General features: G+C 40.9%; 3 protein-coding genes across 4 annotated transcripts; 1 reads left to right on the top strand and 2 right to left on the bottom strand.

Moving 5' to 3' along the window:
* Window positions 1-62: 62 nt before the first annotated feature.
* LOC130537093 (G protein-activated inward rectifier potassium channel 4-like) lies at window positions 63-3,227 on the bottom strand. Its single transcript, XM_057053539.1, has 3 exons — window positions 3,145-3,227; window positions 780-1,956; window positions 63-617 (listed from the first exon to the last, which is right to left on the bottom strand). The coding sequence occupies exons 2-3, from the start codon at window positions 1,582-1,584 to the stop codon at window positions 421-423; spliced, it is 1,002 nt and encodes a 333-aa protein (XP_056909519.1). The 5' UTR covers window positions 1,585-1,956; window positions 3,145-3,227; the 3' UTR covers window positions 63-420.
* A 94-nt stretch (window positions 3,228-3,321) lies between these two features.
* Window positions 3,322-10,536, bottom strand: zw10 (zw10 kinetochore protein). The gene is made up of 16 exons (XM_057053534.1): window positions 10,177-10,536; window positions 9,397-9,531; window positions 9,198-9,299; window positions 8,958-9,035; window positions 8,606-8,765; window positions 8,261-8,413; window positions 7,858-8,055; window positions 7,602-7,738; window positions 7,279-7,461; window positions 6,883-7,106; window positions 6,651-6,722; window positions 6,378-6,547; window positions 6,102-6,232; window positions 5,888-6,019; window positions 4,013-4,215; window positions 3,322-3,938 (listed from the first exon to the last, which is right to left on the bottom strand). Exons 1-16 carry the CDS (start codon window positions 10,279-10,281, stop codon window positions 3,818-3,820), a joined length of 2,304 nt encoding a protein of 767 aa, XP_056909514.1. The 5' UTR covers window positions 10,282-10,536; the 3' UTR covers window positions 3,322-3,817.
* Window positions 10,537-10,646: 110 nt separating this feature from the next.
* On the top strand, window positions 10,647-15,548 carry mks1 (MKS transition zone complex subunit 1). 2 transcript variants are annotated; one of them, XM_057053537.1, is made up of 18 exons: window positions 10,647-10,907; window positions 11,015-11,139; window positions 11,822-11,874; window positions 12,035-12,202; window positions 12,289-12,386; window positions 12,506-12,634; window positions 12,831-12,935; window positions 13,055-13,160; window positions 13,256-13,312; window positions 13,739-13,781; window positions 13,863-13,925; window positions 14,020-14,090; window positions 14,162-14,231; window positions 14,307-14,414; window positions 14,566-14,699; window positions 14,839-14,921; window positions 14,996-15,093; window positions 15,283-15,548. In XM_057053537.1, the coding sequence occupies exons 1-18, from the start codon at window positions 10,831-10,833 to the stop codon at window positions 15,399-15,401; spliced, it is 1,707 nt and encodes a 568-aa protein (XP_056909517.1). In that variant the 5' UTR covers window positions 10,647-10,830; the 3' UTR covers window positions 15,402-15,548. The 2 variants fall into 2 exon arrangements, with proteins under 2 accessions (XP_056909517.1, XP_056909515.1); XM_057053535.1 differs by having other exon boundaries at window positions 10,648-10,907; window positions 12,286-12,386.
* The last annotated feature ends 421 nt before the right edge of the window (window positions 15,549-15,969 follow it).

The following is a 15,969-nucleotide window of genomic DNA, read 5'->3' as shown; positions in this document are numbered from 1 at the left end:
TGTGGGCAACTTAAAATAGATTTAAAAACCTCTTGCCATTATACACAGAAACACAACTGAAATACTTTGATGATTTTATTTTTGAATACATGAACACAATATAAAACCATTCATGGAATACAATACAAACACAGACTAAAATTTCCAACAAAACTTAATTTGTGGCACGACGAAGAAAGACTCAGAGCAGTTTTTCCTTGTTTTCTTTATAAACCTAAAAACTCAATTGACTAAATGCTAACAGTGCGCCGAAAACAGAACACGCCACCCCAACCCATAATCCACCTGGGTGAGAGGTACCTGCATCCCCACCACAATATAACAATAAATTACAGTGCCCTGAAACCACATGAAACTTTAGTATATTTAATGTTCAAAAATTTTTTTTAAAATAGCTTTGTCGGATGTTAAATGCAACTTTTAAAATATTTCCTTCTTTTCCTTTGCTGCATTCCTGTCTTTTGCACTGAGGGAGGACATTTGCACCTCAAAGACCTTATGAAATGCGCTGTAGTCCACACGGAATGCTTCTTTCTCTAAGGAAATGCAGGACTCAAATCTGTGTCCCCAGAGGACTTCATCCTCAGTGTATGAGGTTCTTGCCTGGCAGGTCATTCCTGCAACACAACAAAAGCTCAGTGGAACAACAAGAAAATATCAACACAGCACTGATATATATTTTTGAAAATCTGTAGGTCATTGCACACTTTCTTACGGTTTAATTTACAATGAAAATCAAACTCAGTATAGCAGGAGAACAAAAATATTTGTCTACAAACCTGATGCTTCGACTATGCCCTCAAGGATGACAATGATCTCGAAGCTCTCCCTCTTTAAACGGTCGAATCCCACTTCCCAGAAGGGGCTCCTTTTATTGATAACATGGGTAATGGTCTGAGGTTCCACCAAGAGCAGCCTATCTCCCCCAGTGTCATAGCCCAGGTTGATTTCTGACTGCTCCAGTGGAATGAACTCACCCTCCTGGGTCTGTCTGGACTTGATCAGCTTTGCTCGGATCTTAGCATCAACCATATGACTCTCCCTCAGATCTCCAATACGGAAGAGCATGCACAGCATCTCATCTCGTTCACATATGACACATTGCTTGCTGAAGATCAGAGTCTGGGCCCTCTGCTGTGGGCGAGAGATTTTCACAAACATGCAGCCGACCAGCAGAGCGTCAATAATGGAGCCAAGGATGGACTGCATCATCAGGAGAACTGGTCCCTCTGGGCAGCTAGCTGTCACCATCCTGAATCCATAACCAATTGTCCTTTGGCTTTCCAAAGACAGTAACAAGGCTGAAAGGAAGCCATCTACATTTTCATAGCATGGTTGCCATAATGGGTCATCAACATGAGCAATGTCGTCACGCAACCACGCGCCAAAATAGTAGATTCCACCAAAAGCCACCCACGTCAGAATGTAGCCCATGCTGAACACAAGAAGGAACCAGCGATATTTCAGGTCCACCAATGTAGTAAATATGTCTGATAGAAAACGGCTCTTGTCTTCAATGGGTCCAAGATTGACCCGGCATTTGCCCTCCTTGGTGACGTATCGCTGACGCTGATTGCTGGCCATGATGTGCGGAGAGCTTTCATCGCCAAGCAGCTTACAGCGCTTTTTGTGGCTTTTTCACAGCAAAGCATGCTTCTCCATGCCAGAAAAGTGAATGTTGCAGCTCCCACTGGAGCCTCTGGATTGCCATCTGGAGCTGAAACGCTTGAAGTTTCTGCTGCGATGTGAGCGCTGAGGCCTTGGGTTCTCCTCCACTGGCTCCAGGGGAGCCACTTGGATGCTGTGTTGCTCTTGTTTGGCCATTGTCAGAAGCTGAGAGGGCTGCTTGTGGGGGTCCCCGACCAGGGAGGAAGTGGCCTCCAGAGAAGGTGGAAGAGAACCATCGTAGCTTCCCTCTGACTCCATCATAGAAACATCAATGCCTTTAGCTGTAACCTGAAAATAACATCAGCAAGAGGTGAAATGAGTTTTGTTGAAAGTTGTGACATGTTCAGCCTGAGACAACAGAAGGTGTTTCGATGTCAAGGTCATGTCAACTAAATTAGTTAATCTGGATGAATATGAGTGGAGTAAATAATTAAATTGGGTCTTCTACGCACTGACACGAGGTTTAAATTTACAGAGGATGTAAATAATACTCAGGTCTCTTGATGGGGACATATAATCTTATTAATCTTTAGTATATTATCCTCCATGATATTGATTTGATAAGCAGTCCATTCCTTGCTCTTCTCATTAAAGTTTTTGTAACTCAGTGAAATTAAGATTAATTTGTTTTATTTCTTTTTTAAGGGCGGTTTGTCAGAAGGTTGAGGTTTTGGGTTTGTGTTATTTTTTTGTTGCAAGCCATTAAAAATATGTTTAACTAAAGACCCAACTGAACGACCATCTTCCTTTTGGAAGAGTTCAATTTCTGCGCTGACGATTGTACAGCCAATAAAAATCTATTTGATCCTCTTGGAGATTTCTGGAGAACTTCTGTCATTTATAGATCCCTTAGTGGTGTGTTAAATGGGCTTCTCTCATCCTCATGACTTGCTGTTTGGACAGTGTCAAACGTGCTGATCAGAATTGTGGCCACCACCAGTTCATCAGAAACTCAGGGATTATCAGTAATCCCTGAAATTAATCGGTGGAGATACATGAAGGAAGATGGTGGATTTGAACAGATTACTGAACGTCTTTGTCAGAGGTCTTAGGGGAATCATTGTCTGTGTCTGATAAAGTAAACACATCCAGCCACAAGTGAAGCTACCACGATGGCGGGTAGATTAATTCAAAGATATTTTTGGTTATTTCTCTGTATCTACCAATTATCTATTAGATGAAACAGACGTTACCTAAAAAAAAAAAAAACTGCATCAATACTCATCTTCGGTTTGGAAAAAAAAAATTCCTCCTAAAGACTGACTCAATGAAATATATTTTTAAGTGAGAACTTTCACTTTTATGTTCCCTCTAAATTTGGAGCCTCCTGACTCTCTGGGCTGCTCAGTGCAAAGAAAAATATATTTGGAAGGAATTACTTAAAAAAAACAATTATGCAGTGAGATACAACTAAACTGTAACGATTTAAGTGATTTTATTGCTTGATTTCAAGTTTTTAGAAATGAAGTCACATACCTCAGTGAATAGGACACAAGACAGAAGAACATCAGGTCCTTGGTAAAGTTGGATCAGACGAGGTCTGAGGAGCTGATGTGTCCAGCTGTGCAGACTCCTCCCCACGACTCTGCTGCTGGGACAACTTTGAGCCAACAGTCAGTTCCTCACACACATTTTCAAAGAGACGGGCACCGATTTCAAAGTTATGAAAGGAGAGGGTCATTCTTTATTTTTTTAAAGAGGCAATAAATACACCATACAGGAGTTCAGTCCAATTGTGTGTACAAGTGTTAGAAATATTTTGCAGAATTTGCCGAGGCCACAGATTGTGTGACTGAGTTTGCACAGTCATCCAGATGTAGTTCTCTCTTGCTGAAATATAAAGTAGAGAAGTTTGAACTCCACTAGCTAACCACCACCACCAGTGAAGTTATCCCTGGATTCATCATCACGCGTTAACAGATGGCAGGAAGCTGCTTATACAACATCAGCAGGGTGTAAAACCACATTAAAAGAAATCTAAATGTAATCTTCTGCGAGCGTAATTGCAGCCTGAGGAAGAAGGTATCCCACAGACTGATTCCAACCAGCTTGTGGCTGCAGTAATGGTACTGACAACAGACAAAACATGGAAATAAACAAAGGCAGTAATCTTTTTATTTTCCCCAAACAAGGAGAAGAGCTTTCAAATTTATTTGATTTTAGTCAGAGCCACAGCCCTCCTCTCTGTATTCTGAAACAAGGCCCGGATGAGATTCTTGATCTCCGTACTAGAGAATTCCACGGCCAGTGGACCTTTGCCATCGGTCCATCTGATGAGAGGAAACCAAAATGAAAGAAATCAGGTAAAAAAAAAATGTAAGAGAAGCTTGCAGCAATTTCTTACCTGTCCACTATTTCCTGCAGGTTGGCCCTTAACACGATGACCAGCTCCTTAAAGGTCCCCCACTTCTTCACATAGAGAGGCACTTCCTCCTGATATTTCTTATTCTTGTTTTCTTCAGCCAGAGGAGTGAAGACGAGCGGACCCTCCTCGATGATGGTTTGGCACAGGGTGTGCAGGTGCTCGCCACCCTCAGAGGAAATGTCCTGTGGACCAACACATGTAAAGCAAAGACCATAAGTTGCAGAACTGTCATATTTGTATGGATAATCCCACATTTGGCAGCATCTTTTACCAGCACATATCCTGGAATTTAATTAAAATAATTTAAACTAATCTAATGATGTAATCATTGGTCTCAATACAGGAGGTAGTCCAGGAGTTCCCTAAATATGCTTGCTAGAGAGCTCATAATGCATTTAATAATTTACATGATCAGAAATGTATTTTTATGTATAATTATGTACGTATTTTTAAGATTAGTGCTGAATTTTGAGTTTCAACATTCTTACCTTCACAGACTTAGTTAATATGAATTCTGCAACACTTAAAGCCGAGAACTCCGTGAAGAATGTTTTGCCCTCAGGCATAATAGGGGTAAAAATGGGGCAGGATTTGAGTAAAACTTGTCTGGAGCTTCTAAAGACCAAAGTGCAGCTTCTGAGTGTTGTTTCCTTTTTTCCATAGGATGCCTTGAATGAGTACCGTAATTTCCGGACTATAAGCCGCTACTTTTTTCCCCTACACTTTAAACACTGCGGATTATTCTACGGTGCGGCTTATTTATGTTTTTTTTTCGTGGCGCAAGCAACATTCAGTACAGGTATATATTTTTATTACCGTAAGAGACGAGTCACTGACGAGTGACAAACAGCCAGGTAAGAAACAACAGCCACTCTTTTCACTTGTATGTTTATACAGACCTTAAATCCAATTTTTATCATGTCAAGATTTCTTTTAATTTAATCCGTTTAGCAACATAAACAAATATATTCTACCGGTAAATGCTTTTTTTTTTTTTTTCTTCCTTCCAACAGTGTCTGTAATGCAGCTACCTTGATATATAGGTTTGTGTCAGCTACACACAAATTACGTTGTTTATGCCTTTTTTTTTTTACTCAAACAATAAACAATCTAAAACTCCTCGATGGCCCACCTCTAAAATCTTCTATTTTCATCGCGGTGTCGATTGCTTTTGCCTTCAGTCTTGTACAGCGGAAACACCGCGGCCGCCTGCTCTGTGTGTTGACCCAGTCTTCCAGAACGTTTAAGCTCGGGCCACCTGTGATGTTTACGTCTAAAAGCTTTTGTTGTCTTTTTGCTTTGGATCAATTCTTCAGGCGAGCGTCTCCACCTTCTCCCCATTGATTACCGTAATGTATGCCAAGATTACGTGCGCCAGCTCAATTTCCTTCTTCAACCGCCAGAGTGATCGCTTTTAACTTAAAAACCACATCATATGCTTTTTTTCTGGTATTTTCCATGTGGAAGAGGGTCAGTAAAAATGACTGATTCACAATAGTTGTGATAGTGCGCCTCGAAAAAAAACCCATAAATAAGCCACACCGTAGAATAAGCCGCAGTGTTTAAAGTGTAGGAAAAAAGTAGCGGCTTATAGTCCGGAAATTACGGTACTACGTGGGATACCTGCGGCTTAAAATCCGGTGCGGCTTGTATAAGTACAAAATTGATTTTCTTTCTAAAATTAGATTATGCGGCTTTTAATCAGGTGCGCTCTGTAGTCCAGAAACTACGGTAATTAAAAGAAAGGATGATCACTTCACATCCTTTTCTCCAGAGTCTTGTAATATTTTCTGCACAAGGACGTATCTACATCAACTCGTACAGCTCTGTGTAACTTCATGAACAGTGACAAACCTCAAGCATCATAATTTTGGCTATGACTTCAGTGATGGCTGTGTTGAGGAGGTTGCCCATAGCTTTACAATAGATGCTGACTGGAAGGACATCTTGCCACACTGTGGCCAACTGCTTCAGCTGATGGATGACCTGAAGTCCAACAAGACAGAACACTGTCAGAAGCAGTGTATGTATGAAAAAATAAAACCCTGGTTTTGAATGCCTCGTGTACCTGCCGAACTGCTTTGCTGGCTGCTATGTAGTTGTCTTCATCATCCAGGTTGCAGAAATTATGAGCAGTAGACAGCCTCTCCAAGAGTTCAGCTCTCTGAACATTCATCTGTGCCAAGAAGCACCGAGCACCTAGAATTTAAAAAAAAAAAAACAAAACAAAACCAAGGGCTCAGAATTGGGTGGGGAAGTGGAAATGTTAGCCTAAAACCTGAGTATCAAATGGCTGACCAGAATATATGTTTTCTACCACCAAATAGATCAACTCTTTATTTACCTAGCCTCCTGAATCCTGGCACCATGTCAACAAATGTGGCAATGCCCTCACTGTGGGGCTGCGGCAGGTGAGCTTTGAAATGGTGGCCCAGAGTGAGCAGGTGATGCGCCAGGTACATGCAGTTGTTGTGCTGTATAGCCGCCAGATGTGGGAACTTGAGCAAATTTTCTCTGGATGACAAAGAAACCAAAAATGTTTTAACATTGAGGAGCTGTGTTAAATTCACTTCACAAAACATCTCACATAATAATGACAACAATAATAAAAGCTTACTTGTGATATGTTGGAACAACATCATAGAAGAGCTGGAAGATGTTCCTCACAGTGAAGAAGAGCTGTAATGCACTGCAGAGAGTAAGAGGCCATTGTTTAGTCATTTGCTATGCATCCATCTCTAACACACATTAAAATGCTTTATTAAGTAAACCTGATGTTTTGACTGCTATCGGAGGTCACGTGGTCAGTATCAACACTGTAGATCAGAGTTCTCAGCACCAGAACGTACCAATACGTGGAGCTTCCGATAGCTTCACACAGGGTGTTGATGGCGAGATCCATCAGCTGTTGCACCGACTCACTAATCCGACATGCAGGCAGACACAGGCTCCACGCCGAGAGCTGCTTTGCATTTTCCAAAGTCAGTACTTCTTTTGTGACCTCTTGCTTTGCCCTCACCTCCTGACCTGGCATAGGCAGATTAGGAAGATGCACTTTGTAGTCTGGTGTGATCTAACAGAAGGAAATGGAAGGACTATTAGGTGGCTTTAAATCCATCTCTTACACTCCTGTGGAGAGCCAGTTCATCACAAGCAGAAATTGAATGGATGACAACTTCAAAGAATTTAGAGTGGCAGAAATAATGATGTAGATTCAAAGCTAAAAACGCCTGAAGGCAACTTACTTTGACTGTGTTGTGCATCTTGGATGTCATGAGCTTGCGTGCTGCTACGATGACATCTTTGCACTTCTTGCTGGCGAAGTGACAGTTGACATCTCTAGCATACTTGAGGAGATCTGTGGAGTCACGCTGCAGAAACTCCATCTCCTTCAGTGACTTTTCAAACTCCTCCGTTTGCTTGATGACCTGGAATATGCAACTTTATAGTTTACCGAGACTGAAACAAGAAAATAGAAACAGGAATCTCCACCAATCATTATCCATCTAAAACTGTTCACAGAATATAAACCAGTATTAATACAGTGGAAACACTGTTCGGGCCATACAGTGCTGTAGTTCTCCAGCTGGCTGCTGTTGTTGGGGATGGAGTGCACCAGACACTCGTGGATGATACAGCGGGACATTTCCTCCCAAATCAGCTCTCCCAAAATGGCCGAAAGCTTTTTGTCACCGATCGAAACATCTAAAAAACCAGACATGTGACATGCTTTTCTCAGGAGTACTAGGTCATGTCTGAACTAAAGACAACAGCCTCCCAGTATGATATGGACATCTCTGGCCACTACTCCATCAACACTGTACCTAGCAGATGTTTGTGCAGCGTCTTTAGAACCATCAGCAGTTTGCTGTAGACCTGTGAAGGAGTGGATCTCTCGTCATGGCTCTTCTCCAACCCCTGTAAAGCCAAGATGATTCCCTCTTCCTGCTGCTCAGCCACAGTCACTGAGATGAACGGATACATGACTACTGGCTTCAGCATGAATTTCACGAGCACCTGACCTGCACGATAAAAGCAGAAAACATCTCAGGGCTCTTGTTTATGGGTAAAACAAACATGATCTTATACAGGTACACCAGTTTCATGCGTCATTCTGCTGCTCAGTTTATCTGCCCGTTGAAATTCTCAAAAAAAAAAGGATGAGGCGAATTACCTGTGGTCCTGGAGATTTAATAATTGATCAAATTAATGAGTATGTGCACTTACTGAAGAGTTTGATCTTGTTCTGAAGCTCTCCCTGAATGGCCAAAGCTTGCAAGACGCAACACAGGAGAGCACTTGGTGTTGGTTCGATGTCCTTACTGCAAGCACGACTCAGGTTTAACTCCACCTTCAGGAAAGATTTCGGACCTGCAGGATCTGATGGGGCAGCCCAACAGAACATCAGGTTTTTGGGGTTTTTTTTTTAAAAGCATGACTTGTACCCTCCAAACTCCATTCAATGAATAAACCTCTTCACATTCTGCATTCCATTTAAATCTACATGATGGCTCTGTAAACTTGGCTAAATTTGAAAAGAATAATTCAGCTGGGTTTCTGATGTCATCGTACCATTTGAAGGTGGCAATCTCCAGATGACGAGGCGCTTCCATTCATCTCCCAGGTGATGAATCAAATTTTCTCTCTGCACTGTTAATTCTGAGCTCAGAGCACCGAGCAGCGGCACCTGGGAGAGCTTCCACACTTTAAGTGAATCCACGCTGGCCCTTGCCTACAACAACGACCCACCGGACAAAAGCACTAAATGAATAATGAGCATCACAGATAATAATTGGTTTATTGCAGATTGAGATGTTTGTTGATCTCATTTACCATATATGCACGACTCACAGCGAAATTTACTGAATAAGATATGCTCATTCCCAGTTCAGGCTTCATATCGACATGATCCAAGTGCTCTTACCTGTTTAAGCATGTTGGCTGCCTCAACATAATTCTTGTTTGGTAAAGCTTTGTTGAACTCCTCCATTGCATTATGAAACTATAAAAAAAAAAAGGGGAAAAAAAAAAAGACTCGTCACAAAATTACATATTTACTCCTTGGTTAATCTGCAAAAATACCTGAAGAAATACTTTAATTTATAAAGAATTCAGATCATATTAAATTCAACATGACATACTAGTATTTGGTCATGTTTTGTACCTCTTTAAGGTGTCCAAGCACTTCTATAATGACAGTATTTTTTTCAAGCTGCTGCTTCAGCTTTGCATACTCAGTCACTGCCACCTGGATATTTTGCTGTACCTACATCCACATGCACAAACACAAAGACATTACAAACAAAATAAGCACTACAGTAAATATGCCCGTATTTGCTTGTGGGTTCCAAGTGCAATCATACCTCATTCTCAATGCAGTTTTTCAACGCATCCATTTCTTTGGAAACCTCATCAACCTGTATCATTAGCTCCTCTGAGCCTTGGAGACTAGGTAGGAAGTCAGCATACCTCTTGTTTATCATTTCATATAGCTCCTCCTATACAAAATTAAACAGTATTTGAAAGCAAAGAGGTTAATGCTAAAGAGACATAGGCTAAATCTAAAGCGTGACAGCAAGATTACATACAACCAATACATGCATCTCCATACCATATATGAATTCTATTTGTTGTCCAGCTGCATGTCTTTACCTATATGGCTTCCAATGACTTTAGTGTCCAACTGCATTGAATTGAGGTTCAATTGTTACTAATGTTAAAAATCCCTGACCAACATTTAATAATTTCAGGTCACTCAACACAGAAACTTAAGTCCGTCATTTTGTCCCAAAGCGCTTGCCGAGTTACATGCAGTATAAACCTGTTGTGTGTGTTCATAGACGCTCTAAATGTGCTTTTAAATCGTCCAAATAACGGAGCCACGTAGTCAAGTGTCACCACTTTGGACTAGCCAAGAGTTTGCTAACATGCCTGTGTTTATCAAAGGCTGCACGGTGCATTTGCTAATGGTGTGGCTGAGTTAATATAGATGTGCTTAAAAGCTAGATCGGTGAGCAGTTTAAAAATAAAACCAATGTTCTAAAAGGTTTTCTGCCTTTTGAAATTGTTAACGCTAACGGCTAATGCTAGTTCAAACTTTCCTAAAAGCAGCTAATGCTATGATAGCTAGTTGTTTACAGTACCTTAGTTTCCTCCACCTTCCGTGACATCTTGCTTATTTTTCCGGACAAATCCTCTTTTTCCAGTTTGCCAGAACTGGCAAGCACTTCGGTCACAAACGATGCCATAAGGCAAGGTATATTCTCACGTTTGAAGAAAAATGTGGGAGGTCAGCATCAACAACCAAGACCCGCCAGACTGCCCGATTGGCTACGAGAGGAATCGAAGTTAGACTACTCCCACATCGACACCGTCTTCTTCCCCGTTTTATAGTTAGTGACTAATTGGTGCATGATACCCCTGGAGTACCATCAAATATCACATTGCATTTTATTTCCTCACTAACACGAGTAAAACACACGTCATGGGATAAATTATTAAAATGGTTTGGGAGAGTTTTCTCCCACAAGTTTCCCATTCAACGCATTTCCCGGCCAGCAGGGGGCGGTAGCGCGTGACGACGGCTGCTTTCCAGAAGGGTCACGAAACCTAAACAGGAAGTAAAACTGAAAAATAAGCTGCCTGATTTCTATGGCAACTCACAAGATGTTTCGTTTTTGGATTTATTCGTACGCGTTTGTTTAACCTATTTCACCGACGTGTCTTCCCTTACATTGGTTCCATTTGTACTGGCTAACTAATTCGATTCGTGACTGTTTGAACATTAGACAATAATAATGACAGACTGTTGGAATACAGACAACGGGGAGGCTGTGTTTCGCACCCGGGACATGGTCAAAAACTTGAGGATAAAGTAACTATTGGCTATTATTTTAAAACCTGAAAGCGTCGGGTTTGCAAATTTGAATTGTGTTTTCAGTGACAGGTTCAGCCAGATGTCTATTTTTGTGTCCACTTTAGGGTCCGTGTTGAGAAAGTGACCTCCACAGCTGCCCTGTCTCAGCACCTCCAGCACCAGGTCCTGTCTCAGCAGCAGGACGGAGGGGCTATTGAACTACAGACCCTGACCTCACAAGGGCATAAAGGTATTCATGCATATTAGAACCTCTAAATTTCCTCGCAATTATAAGTGATTTTAAACCCATTTTCTGGTCAATATAGATTAGATTAGATTAGATTCAACTTTATTGTCATTACACATGTCACAAGTACAAGGCAACGAAATGCGGTTAGCATCTAACCAGAAGTGCTTAAGTAGCAAATAAAACTGTGATGGGTATATACAATATATACACACAATGATATATGTTTATGATATCAATCTATATGTTTGTATTTACAGAGTTCACAGATATGTAAAGGGTATATAAAAGTCATTGCAACCAAGATAAATATATATACAGGCTGTAACTATGGTGCTGAATTTCCTACAGGATCAATGTTTTAACTATACAATAGTGATAAAATATGGTAAAATGTGCAAAGTATGGAAAGCAGTGCAAATAACCGGATGTAAATAGTGCAATTCTTGTAACAGATATAATCAGTGCAAATAGCGTGAATGTACAATCAGTCAGTCCAGAGGGGGTTATTGTGCCTGAAGGGAGGTAAAGTGAGAGGGGTCGGAGTTCAGCAGGGAGACAGCAGTGGGGAAGAAGCTGTTTCCATTTATGTATCATTTCATCCAACTGAAAGTACTATTACTATTACACAGCAGGTCTGAAAGGAGTAAGTATATAATGCATATTTTATCTACATTCTCACCAGGTGATAATGAGGAGGAGCTGGTGGTTGGATGGCAGGAGAAGCTCTTCAGTCAGGTACAAACTTCATTCTTTAATCTAAATCCATGGGATCATTGCAAATACCTTATCCTTGTGTGGTTTAACAAAATGTAAAAATATTTTTTTTAAAAACCAACCACTTTGTTTTGTATTAATCGCACTTGTTCAGCATGTCCCTGTGTGTGTGTCCTCCCAGTATGAGATGGAATTATTTGAGAACGAGGCAGCATGTCAGACCCCTCTTGAACGTCAGTACCATCTTGAAGTCAAGGCCTTGAAGAAGGCAAGGGGCCGACGTAATCGCAGGATTTTCACCTACACTGACCACGATCGTTATACCAACTCTCTTCCATTTAACCAACTGGTAAGTTCACCCATTCATTTATCTGCCAGTGTTTCACATGTGGAAAGTGATTTACAATTCATATCTTCATCCCCCCATTAAAGCAGTACTCATCTATATTACTGAACACAAGCAAATCATGGCCCACATTCCTGGCTGAGAGGATGACCAGCCTTAGACAGAGAGGACAAGACCAACAAAAGATGTAGGTGATATAAAGTCAGTTTAATCTTACAGAGTTCTTCAGATTGCAATTTAAGCATTTACTGGTGTCACCTGTAATTTCTGTATGTTTTATCACGAACCGTCTGGTATTTGTTGCAGAGATTGTGGTGTCCCGAAGGCAAAGATCATCAACTGGGAGCCCACAGAAGAGTTTGTGAGGAACACTCATGTGGTGAATAACGTCATGCAGACAATGCACATCATGGCAGATCTGGGTCCCCCTGAAAAGTATGAGCATTCCCACAGAATCTATTTTAGATCTGCGTATGTGTCTGCTGGGTGAATGTGGCAACTTCTTAAGTAAATAAATGTGGTATATAGTATCCCACATCTCATTAATGAATTTCAACAGTGTTAATAGTATGTTTCACTTTAGGGCCAAACTATGGCTCATTTGCCTTTTTTTGTGCTTTTGCTTTTTCAGACTTGGCCAGAAAGAGAACGAATGTTTGCTGGTCACCATAAAGACAGACGGCAGCGGAACAGTCATCGTAAAACCTGACTTCAACAAAGGCAGAGAGCCCTACAGGTGGGTTCACTACTCTGACTTCAGCTCTGCATTTAATACGTGTTTCATCATGTCAGATTGATTTTCTTGTTTCAAATCTGCAAAAATGAAGCAAGTTATTGGGTGGGGTGGTTCCGCAGGATTGTGACAGGAGAAAAGAAAGAGGTTTGGCGCCTCACTGTGGAGAATGCGTCCACAGTGATGAAACCAGAGCAGAAAGACAGGGAGCAAAACATTTACAGAGATGTGAGTTCGCCTGTGACATTTTCTCTCTGTGCTCATAGACTATATGAAGTATTTAACATTCACTATCATAATGGATGTTTCCTTTCTGTTTGTAGCTATACACTCAACACATGGACTACTTGAATAGCCTTGTGGGGCAGGATTTTGAAATGGTGAGTCATTTTGCACAAAATACTCTATCTTTGGAGACTTGAGGTGGACGTGGAACCTGCACATGTCATTTTTATATGTGGGAGACAAGGAGTTAATCTTTGAGATCAAACAGTCTAAGGATCAAAGAAGCTTTTACATTTGATGTTTAATGATCAAAGGTCAACGACCCTCTGATTCAAAGCAATATATTTTTTAGAGCTATGAACATGGCATCACAACTGCCCTCTATATTGCTGGCTTTGATTAACTTCAACCAGTCAGCGCCTATGGAAAGAAATCCAAAATTCAACAAGGTCAGATATTCAAAACTAAAGACGCGCATGTAAACAACATGTGCCTTAATCAGCCAGAGGCAGTGGCACAGTCACACCTGTGGAATTGCTCAGTTTTTATCAGTGTTTTAATCTGATACATGTCTCATTCAGCCTCCTGTCGGGGTTCTGCGTTACTTGTTGAACGGTGAAATAGGTGAGCAGGACACCTGTTATCATCACTGTAAAATGATCATTGGTATCTTAAATCTCCCTCTTAATGCTTCTGCTCTTCCAGTCTCTGCCAAAGGCTTTGAATACGATAACTTATACATCCACTTCACAATCGAACTGCCCACCAGTGAGTCACATAAGATATTTTAATGATGTTGTACCCACCAGCGTACATAAATTAATACAAAACTTGATTTGTTTTGTCTGTTTTGTTTTTTCAGATTGGTCAGGCTCCCCTAATCAGAGTCTCTCAGGTGTTACTCACACCTGCCGGACCAAACCAATGGGAAAGGTGAGTAAAAGTAGTGAACAACTTTAGAGCTTAGTTCTCTTGTAAACTTTCCACTGATTGGCTGCCAACAGGAGGACGTTGCTTTCTTCAGTCACCTTTTCAGCTGTGAGGCCTCCTACACATGTGACAAAGAGAGCGAAGGTAAGTTTCAGCACGGAGCTGTGGTTCACGCATACGCTGCAGGTTCATGGATAAACCTTTTTTTTTCTGTTGCAGGAACACTTTTACAGTGGCCGGTGCTGTACTTCAAGGTTCTGTCTTTGGACTCATGGCAGCGCTGTCGAACAGAAGGCTACGGATATCTGCTTTTTCCTGCCATACCTGGTAAACTATGTGTGCCTCAATATACCATAAAAGAATTATGGCAATACCAAAAACTCAATAATAGTTAATCCAGATTTTAAAAAATACCTTGTGATAAGCATAGGTGTTCAGTGGCCTAATTTGCCATAATTATGTTATAATATGTATCAAGGTAAACATACCATAACGTGCCATACATGGAGGCCTCTTCAGACAGGGACAGTTTCTGCACTGAGGCGCTTCTTTATTGGAGGTTCCCCTGAGCTCGAAGACATCAGCTATGTCAGAATACCTGGAACATTCAAGGTAATCCTCAACATTTTGGGCCTGTCATCTGTTTCAGAAAAAGATGCAAAGAAGCACCTGTTTGAACTCCCACGTGGTAGCTTCTGAGTTTAGGTAAACTTCAATAATGACAATAAAGGTTTTTTTTCTATTTCTGCAGGGGGAAAGGTTGAGTCGATTTGGTTTTTGCAGTGAGACCACAGGAAATGTCACCTTTAACCTGCACTGCATGCAACAAGCCAGGTAGGAGACTGTTGACCCCCTGACTGATTTACTATGGTGTGAGTAATGGTCCATCCTTGTTCTGTTTGTTTTAGATCCTTTGTGGATGCCAATATGCTGAGGAAAAAGAGGCAGAGAGTATTAAATCAGCTGGGGGGATTCAGTCAGCAGGGAGCAGTTTCCTCCGTCCAGGGTAAAGACCTCAACTTTGTTAATGATCAAATAATCAAACTCCTGTTGTAGCAAGTAAAGCCATCACATCCAAACACCACTATACTGAAGTCTGATCATTACTCAGAAGCAGATGTAGTTTACCAACTTCTAAGGTGTACATATCATTGTAGTTTTAATACAAAATGCTAATATGTGTTTTATCTCTCAGAGGCCTTCCAGAGGGCCAGAAAAAAGATGCAAGAAGCCCAGGAAAATCTTCCCAAAGATCTCATTAGCAGCACCTCTCAACTCCAGATCGAGCTCTCCTCACAGTTGAAGACAATATGACCACCTGTGAGCTAATGTGGGAATAAAATGTAAACAAAAAAAGCTTTTTGTTATTTATGCTTTCCAATTTAGGATTATATCTATATATTGTATTTTGGTAAAAAGTATTTTTGGACATTGACATTAAATACATGTTTTAACCATGAATGTATCATTTCTTTTTGTGAAACAATGTGAAATAAAATGCCTAAAATGTTCATATTTAAAGCTGTTGAGGACTGGAAAGGGCATGCAAAAAGGGAAGTCGAACTGATTTAGTCATTTAGCCTCAAATCATTTCTTGCTGAAAAATATCAGGAGGGATGGGGCCATTATTACTCTGTATCTGACCAATTATTATGTAGGAAAAGAGATTGTTCCCAGTACAGTCCAGAAATTCTCACACAAAATAAATGAAAGCAAATGTAAACTTTATTCTGTTGAGGCGGTCTCAGGATGGAAAGTTATGTGTTCACTGTCTTTTGTGCCTTAAACTTAATTCCTCGGTGGCTGATCAAATCCAGCTCATTGTTCTCAAACCTACATTTGCACATTGACTTTTGTTAGTAACATCAGTTTAGTATTGGCA

The sequence above is a fragment of the Takifugu flavidus genome, chromosome 14 (assembly GCF_003711565.1).
Source record: "Takifugu flavidus isolate HTHZ2018 chromosome 14, ASM371156v2, whole genome shotgun sequence".
In the NCBI taxonomy this organism is placed as follows: domain Eukaryota; kingdom Metazoa; phylum Chordata; class Actinopteri; order Tetraodontiformes; family Tetraodontidae; genus Takifugu; species Takifugu flavidus.
This window is presented reverse-complemented; position numbering and strand designations above follow the sequence as displayed.